The sequence below is a fragment of the Brachyhypopomus gauderio genome, chromosome 10, assembly GCF_052324685.1.
Source record: "Brachyhypopomus gauderio isolate BG-103 chromosome 10, BGAUD_0.2, whole genome shotgun sequence".
NCBI classification, from domain to species: Eukaryota; Metazoa; Chordata; class Actinopteri; order Gymnotiformes; family Hypopomidae; genus Brachyhypopomus; species Brachyhypopomus gauderio.
The window spans coordinates 20,493,259-20,502,331 of NC_135220.1; the positions used below are offsets into that span (position 1 = coordinate 20,493,259).

Genomic DNA, 9,073 nt, shown 5'->3' on the forward strand with positions numbered 1-9,073 from the left:
GTGGATAGGTTCTCCAAGATGTGTCGTCTGATCCCTCGCTCGAAACTGCCCACTGCCATGGAGACGGCCTCTGACGTGTTCCACTACGTCTTCCGGATATATGGGTTACCCGAGGATATCGTATCGGATAGAGGCGTGCAATTCACCTCCCGTGTCTGGACCCAATTCTGCAAGTTACTCGGAATAACCGCCAGTCTAACCTCCGGATACCACCCCCAATCCAACGGAGAAGTGGAGCGCTACAATCAAGAGCTAGGTCGCTTTCTCCGCCAATACTGCTCTTCCCAGAAAGACTGGCACAAGTACGTCCCCTGGGCTGAATACGCACGCAATTCCATCATACATTCATCCACCAAACTGACTCCTTTCCAGTGTGTGTACGGCTACCAGCCGCCGTTCTTCCCCTGGGATAAAACCCCCTCTGACATCCCCGCTCTGGATGACTGGTTAAAGAACAGTGCCCGCACCTGGGAGCTCGCACACGTTCAGCTGCGGCGCGCGCTCCACACCCGTCGTATGAACGCTGACCGCCGTCGTCTCCCCGCGCTCATATATCACCCCGGTCAGCGAGTATGGCTCTCCACTCGTAACTTGAACCTACGCCAGCCTTGCCATAAGCTCAAGTCTAGATACATCGGGCCGTTCAAGATTACCCGCAGGATAAACGCTGTTTCCTACGAACTGCTGCTGCCCCCTCAATACCGCGTCCATCCCGTCTTCCACGTATCCCTCCTAAAGCCTGTTCACTACAGTCCCATGTCTGTAGCCCCGGTTCTGGATCGCCCCCCCGAGCCCCTGGACATTGACGGCCGACCTGCATATATAGTACGGGAGCTGCTGGAATCACGTCGACGGCGTGGGGGTCTCCAGTATCTCGTCGACTGGGAGGGTTATGGTCCCGAGGAACGAGCCTGGGTAGCCGCTCGCGATGTCCTCTGCCCGTCGCTCATCGCCGACTTTCACGCTGCACACCCACATTTCCCCGCCCCCCGGGGCCGTGGCCGGCCGCCTTCGCGGCGTGGAGCGTCTGGAGACGCTCTGTTGCGGGGGGGTACTGTCAGGAATAGCAGATAACATAATCACGTTCACCTGTCTCACCACCACGCCCACATTCCGGGCATACTTAAGCACCCAGACTTCACTTCCTGGTTGCGAAGTATTGCCTCATGTCGTTGCATACCAAGCCGTTATTCCTGATTGTCTCTCTGTGTGCCGAACTCTGCTTGTCCCCTAGACCACGTCTCCTGCCTGATCCCTGGATACCTCCCGGACTCTGCCCTCGCCTCTCGACCTTGGACCGCACTGACCACCGCTCCCACGCTACTGCTCTGCACCTGCCATACGTCACTTTGCTCATCGTGTGGCTTGTTGTACAGAGTTATTCAAATAAAGAACGTGTTATTCCGCATCAGGATCCCTCTCAGCGTGTTCTATACGTTACACTAAAGTAGTATATGAGTGGGTTCACTAGTGGAGGGAACAACCCATAAAACATTGTGATTGCAATTTTCTGATCTGAATTCATTTTTAAGTCAGAAAAATAAGGTGTGAGATACACAATAATACGTGGAATGTAATATATAGAAATGATGGACAACTGTGTGGCGCATGTAGAGAAAGCTTTTAGCCTGCCATGGTTGTTTGCAGTTCTGATTACAGACATCCCAATGCTGATATATGAGAAGATGATAAAACCAAAAGGCAGAAGTAGAACAATTGAAGCCACAGTGGTTGAAATATACATTTGCAAAGTTATATCACCACAGGCTAAACTCTGCAGAGACATGCCATCACAGTAGCACTGAATAATTAGATTGGACCCACAGAACAACATCTGCGCAGTTTGGATTGTGCTAATACTAGGGGCTATCATGGCTGATGCCCAAGATAGCCCTGATATAACGGTCATAGTTCGGTTGGTCATCATCATAGGGTATCTGAGCGGAAAGCAGATAGCCAGATATCGATCAAGAGCCATGATCATCATAATCAGTGAGTTCAGTGTGCCAAAATAGTGAATGAGCTGTCTTTGCAAGAGACAGACAGAGAAGGAGATAGTACCGTTGTTGAACCAGTAACGAGATATTACTTTGGGCAAAGCCACAGTGCAAAATCCAATGTCAGACAGGGCCAGGCTCAACATAGTGATATACATAGGCTTTTGGAGGCTTGGTGCATATGTAAATGACACCACCAGAACTGAATTCCCCAATACAGCAAATACATAAATAACCATAAAAACAGCAGCCAATAAGTTATAGTACTGCGGCTGAAGTCCGGGAAAGCCAACGATGAAAAACTCTGTTACAACAGGCTGGACACTCTGGTTTCCTTGTGACATACTGGAAAAAAAGGTTTAGGTTTATATGCATTTTAGATTTTGTTCTATTCATTTGGTGTACAAACATACCACTTGTACTAGATAAAATTTTTATCCTGTGTATTCAACATTCATTATTGATTGCACTGTTTTTTTTCTACATGTAATTTGTTATTTGAAATTGAAGACATTAGTAACAAAATTAAAATTAGATCGGTTTAGATCAGTAGTTCATAGTATTTTCCAAGACCAATCAATACCCAGTCTTAACCACCGCTGAGGTGGTTGCTGTATGGCCTACAAAGAAACCCAGCAAGTGATTCCTGGCCTCACCTCTCTCCCAGAGCTCTCACCAGAGACTAAAGGACCTCAGCCCTATCCTTCAATATTTTATAGTGATGCCTAATATCGTCAAGACAACATCTAGTTAGTTCAGTTGTGTTAATAGTTTCAATCAATAGCCTATAGCAATAGTTTGACGTAGGAAACAGATGTAACACATCTTTGAAAGACTATTGAAGCAGGTTCACTACCACTTGTGAGTGGCACTTTTTGTGAATAGTTTCAGACTATATACAGCTGTTTTCTCTGTACCTTTGAATGGCCAAGTACTAACTAAGTATTATTATTATTATTATTATGTCATATTTATCTATGACAGCAGAGCATTTGATGGAAGTTGCTTATATATTCAGTAAACATATGTGTTTGGGTTAAGAAAAGTTTAACAGTTTTATTTTATTTATTAATTTTTTTTTGGAGCACCAAATGTTTTTTTTTTTTTTCGTGGCAGTGCCATTGTGGTCATTTACATTTTTTGTACACATTTACTTTATTTACCCTGTCTTAAGTCTTAAGCAAATGCAAGTCTCCAAGGGTTTATTGGAACTAAGGAAAACCAAACTATGTAACAGAAGGCTAAACGTAAACCAAACATCACATGCAATGGCACCATCGTCTTATCGGAGGCTCCCGGCAGGGGGGCACCATCACAGCATCCCCCACCAAGCACCATGGAGGTGTCGAAGCAAAGGCAGAGGAAGACGGGACCCAGTAGGCTCCAGGCCCAGGCTTGGGTGTCTGAGGCATAGAGTGAATGGCATTTGGAACACGAGGACATGGTGGATAACATTACACAAAAAAGGAAAAAATAACTCAAAAAGGAGACTGTTGACTTAAACTGAAGAGGTGGTGGTCATACAATGGTCATACAAACAAATATGGCTTGGAACGACCAAAGTAACAAAGTTGGTGCAGCAGTGAGACCAAATGGGGCAAGGTAATAAAACAAAACAGAACATGTGTAATGGAAAACAAAACATAAACAAAATGCTGCATGCAGTATCACCATTGTCTAATGGAGGCTACTAACACAGTTGACTTGCTCGTATTCAAGTCTTCCACATGCCACATGATATACGATGGACTAAAACAAACCTGGGCATTGATGGCCTGCAGGCCCCATCCAGCCCTCTGACTATCTCTGACTGGCCCACATGAGATCATTGATAAGTTGGAAGTCAAAATGTGACTATGACACCTATTACACTGCGATAAGTACATGAAATAGAATTTCACTGCATTTATATTGAAGGCCACTGTTTTGTTTTTGGTTTTAAATTTGTGTCTATCCGGTCAGTTCGCTCATGCACCTTCACTCAAATGTGTTGGCGAATGTGTTGGGCAACTTAAAAAAAAAATTGACTCTTAGTTCTATATGTCAGCTAACAGTAAATAAAGAATGATTGATACAAAATGCAGTTTTGTATGGACTTCTAAATATTAATTTACTTAAGTAAAATGGAAAGTTGTCTGCTTACTTTGCAGAGAACAGTTAGCTTTACAATTTCAGTCGCTATTACGAGAGTAAACACGCAGAGAAATGCTATGCATTATACTATGCATTATATTAATAATAATAATTTCCACTTATATAGCGCCTTTCAAAGTACCCAAGGATGCTTATGCTTATGTAAGGACTATGCAGTAACTGATGCATAACCAGCATGGGTGCCTGAAATTTGCTAGCGAAACTGCAAAGGCAGCAAGGATTTTTTACAGAGCTACAGTTGTCCAGGGATGTAGCAGTCAGTACTAGCTTTGTGATATCCCACAACATTGCAACAGTAAGACATTCTCTGATAGGGAGTTTGTCCAAGCATGTTGGGTACTAATTTGTCCTGAGAAAAAGGAAGCGTTTGCAAATGTAAGGGGAATTTGGGCATTCAGCTGCAAAACAAAGCAGATTTTTTTTGTCAAAACACTTTTTTGTCTTTTTGTCAATGCAAGACTGCCATGCGACTTATTTATTGGACACATTTATTGGAAATCGTAACTTTGAAAATGCAGTCATTTTCACCCAGTAATAATTTTTTCCTCATACTTTGAACACTTTTATTACACATCAGTGTCAAGTTTACACTTCCTGTTACACTGCAAAAATTCCACCACTGTGAAAAGTAGCTAATACGAGAGGATTGGCAAAAATAAAATGAAAGGACAAAAATTATTTCATACAATATATATTTTCAGTACAATGTTTAAAACCCAGCATAATCTGCAGTACAATGGCACTAAAAAGTGTTATGGAAATTTTTGTCAAATGTAGTGGACCAGGAAATATTATGTTTGACATTATATTACATCAGTAAATTAACATGATTACCAAAAGATGAGAAACCCCAAGGTCCAGACCCACACAACTTCTCAAAGTTTTCAAACACTTTACCAATAGCAATGACTACCATCCTGAACTACCATAGCTCCACGTAAACCTTAATACAGTAATGGAATACATTTCTGAATTTCCAAATATCAACTCATTAGTACTGAAATGTTGTAGTCTATAGCCTTGCTTCTCAGGGCCTTAAGGAGTTGCAGCATGTGCAGAATTCAACTGCTAGGGTATTCACTCAGATGCCAAGAATGTCTAACATTCAAAATTTAATATATGACAAAATACAATATATCAAATTGTTCTTCTAAACCTTGAATACCTCAATTTTTCATCTATTCTCATTTTTTGCACTGTGTTGTTCTGTATGTGCTGAAAGAGATTTTATGTTGCAGGCCCAAAACTCTGAAATCTATCCTCATATTCTATAATTGTAATTCCTTCTCCTTTTTTCAGACATGATTGACAACTCCTCTGTGTCATCTTGCTTTCTGTAATATAACAATTATTTTTCTTTAGCATTTTATTTATTATTTATTTATGATACAAAACTCTTGCTTTCTGTAATATAACAATTATTTTTCTTTAGCATTTTATTTATAATTTATTTATGATGCAAAACTGATGTCTTGTATAGGTCTGTGTGGCTTTGTCAGGAGGGAATCTTATTTTGAACCATTGTTTAAAGACTATTACATTTTCTCATTATTAAGTGTGTGCAGTCTCTCAGGGTACATATCCTGTCAGAGCAGTCCACTGAGTCTGTTAGGCATCCTTAGAGAATCAATTAAGGACATACTGCATGTGCTCAGAGACACTGGAAACAAACAAGCATGAGTGTTTTTTTGATAAGCATTCTCATGAGAGTCCTGGTTAGTGTACATGTGCAGTTGTGTACATGTTTGTATGGTGTGTGTGTGTGTGTGTGTGTGTGCTGACATAGAATAACGTAACCCATTGGCCTTCCATACATATGACCCTAATTTTAAAACAATGACTTTTCAGATAAAGTAATTGCATTTTAATAATATAGTAGATGTGGCTAGAATAACAAGGTGATGCAGAATAGTGAACTGAAACACTTCTTGAACAGTGCATCCAAATTCAAGGTACAAAAGAAAAGTACAAATTGAGCCACCAAATAACAATGACCGGAGATGTAGGCCATAACACCATTTGTCAGCAAGTCGTTCTAGTCCTCAGGTCTTAAATTGTTTACCCACTGAGATTAATCATACGCCTTTGATTGAATCTTCTGTAGTAAGATATTTTAATTAGGTTAATAGATTTTGCATTCAATTATTCTTTTGGGAAATGAATATGGGGGGGTTGGATATATTTTCCGTGCCCAAAGGATTTAGGAGTCAGGAGGCCAGGATGTTGAAAAATGTTGTAAAGTATCTTGTAAAGTACTCACAGTTCTGTTCTGAAAACTGTTCTGAATTGAGTTAGACAAAACAGCATTGAAGTTATGATGTATAAGTTATGATGTATTGTGATGCTAAATAAAAAGAACAGAAGAAAAAGTGAGGGGACTCATACATGCCTCCTTTATTTATGGTAAAGACAATGTATATGCATTGGGTTTCATACATACCTCCTGTATTTATGGTGAGGACCATAGGCGTGCAGACATAGATATCAGGATGCCTAACAGACTCAGTGGACTGCTCTGACAGCATATGCACCAACTCTGCCTTTTATCAACGAAAGTGCCCTTTTGAAACTTCGCTTTAAAAAATATATTTATTATTATTATTAACATTTTACTGAGGTCTGTTTGAAACGATCTTTTGAAAACCTTTAAAACAATGCCCTGAAATGAGCCACCACCTCGCACACACCTGACCTCTCTCTTCCTTTGTCACACCAGATGCGCTGCAGCAGCAGTTCAGTTCAGCGAGTGGAAGGAAGCGTCTTCAGCACAGCATGCACGGTCACAGATAGGCTTCTTCTCCCGTGTCCCACCAGCCAGGTCACATACACATCAAGTAAAATTGTGCCGTTTGCCCTCTAAGCTCACCGTGAAATCATTTTGTTGTGCAGTAAAATGGCTTGTACAGCACCAAACTACTACAACATTTTAGCCGACTGGTCACCTGATAAACTAGTCGCTCTAGCCCAAATCAATGATAGACGTGAGGATGACCACATGCAAATAAGTAAGGTAGAGTTTGCAAATCTATGTGGTAAGCTGAACGTTTTCTGTTGTATAGGTTTTGTTAACATAAATTAACACATTCATTTGTGAAAGAAGAAACTGGAAGTTCCCCATTACCTGTGAAAAATGCCCATCTGCATTCATGTAATGACAACACGCAATAGACTATAACTCCTCGTACGTTTTGGTCTTTTTACTGTCTTAATTGTAGGCATTGATTGATTTACTAATTGCAAAATATATGCAACAAGGCCTGCAGACAGTGGAATGGAAGTTAACTGAAGGACTTAACAACGACTGTATATAGTTAATATTGGATATGGATTTTATCAGTTGGTGGTGTGACTTTTTTCCATTGAAAACTCACGTTTAGAGAATGTTACAAATTTCATTCAACATGTGTGTGTAATTTTTTTATAATGAAGTGTTTCACGTGCACTAAAAAGTGCCCTTTTTTCCCCCTGAGCACTTGCCCCCTAAAATGTCTGTGCACGCCACTGGTGAGGACCATGTGTGTGTACTGGGTTTACATACCTCCTTTATTTATTGTAAGGACCATGTGTGTGCACTGGGTTTTGTACATTATATTTATGGAGAAGACCATTATGTGAACTGGGTTTCACTGTAAATAAAACATTGTCTCTGGAATTTGTAGTCAATGAGCTCATTGCTTTAGTTATTTACAAATCATTTGCTAATGTATGTTCTTCATTGATCAAAGGCTACATTCACATTTCATTCCTTGTTAAATAACGTTCAGTAGTGATTTTTGGTTGGTCTGATCTTTTTAGCTTTGGTGCATATGCGCGTGATCTCTGCCCTGAAAGTGCCCAATAATGTCACATGCACACACATACAAAAGCAATAATGTGCAAATCCCAACCTGCAGTGTTATTTAGGTGCTAACAGGAATGATGCAGAGGATTATCTGAAACCTGCTACTTTATTATAACTGCATAGTGACATCTAAAGGCCCTACACTTTCAATGTTTTTTGTTGTTTTGTTGGATGTTGTCCCATCCAGCCAGAGGAAGATGCACTTTCAGTTTCACCATAGTTTCTACAAAGGCCTGGTAGAGTTAGACATCTACAATATGCATAACACTCATGAGTCAGAACAGGTAGCTACAAAGACAGCAGATACTGTTTTGTTAGGTTTTTTAATCATAGAAAGACACCTAAGGCACCCACTTACTGTATGTTGGCCAACTTTTAGATTATTTTCAAAATACAATTCTAAGACAGAGCTGTTAGACAGTTAAATCAACTAAGAGAAATATTGTTTTGTAAAACATACTGGAACATATATTTTATGTTTTGTGCCATTCACAAGTCTTTGGACAGTTCAAGACCTTCTCGTGTATTGGTGCTTATTTATTTAGTCCCATGTTTGTTATGTTTGTTAACATTCAAAATGAGTTTTGAATGTAGTTAACATTAATGTAAGAATTTTAAAACCCTTACATGTTTTCTAATGTTTCACTGATGTGCTCCCAAGTCAAAAGGTGGACCATTCATACGGGAATGTGTAATTAGGTATAGCAGCATGTTATTGTGCGCTCACAGAACTAATGAGCTGAGAGACAGATGACAGAAATCTCTCAAGTGTTGTTTTCATACGCGTGTCTCAGTGGAATCATCACAATGAATGGCTAATTAGCAAAGCTAATTAAGAAGTTTCTCTTTGGCAAGAGTAATAGGTGTGTGTGTGTGTGTGTGTGTGTGTGTGTGTGTGTGTGTGTATGTGTGTGTGGTTGTCATTCTCTCTAAGCAAGTTCCCAAAAGAAGTTAAATTGATGCAATTTGTATAGCAGTTTTATAGCAAACCTTACTTTTAACACATTACATGTTTAGATGTTTAGTTTTACATGTTTTAGATACATGTTTAGTTTTACCAGTATCATAGATTATGTACAGA

The 9,073-nt window shown here is 40.1% G+C and overlaps 1 protein-coding gene across 1 annotated transcript; it reads right to left on the bottom strand.

The window, feature by feature from the left end:
- Positions 1-1,420: 1,420 nt before the first annotated feature.
- Positions 1,421-2,341, bottom strand: LOC143526205 (olfactory receptor 2AT4-like). Its single transcript, XM_077020850.1, has one exon. It carries the CDS (start codon positions 2,339-2,341, stop codon positions 1,421-1,423), a length of 921 nt encoding a protein of 306 aa, XP_076876965.1.
- Between the last annotated feature and the right edge of the window lie 6,732 nt (positions 2,342-9,073).

What these genes read in the sequence shown, in the direction of transcription:
- LOC143526205 (XM_077020850.1), bottom strand. Translation starts at nt 2,341, where the DNA reads ATGTCACAAGGAAACCAGAGTGTCCAGCCTGTTGTAACAGAGTTTTTC.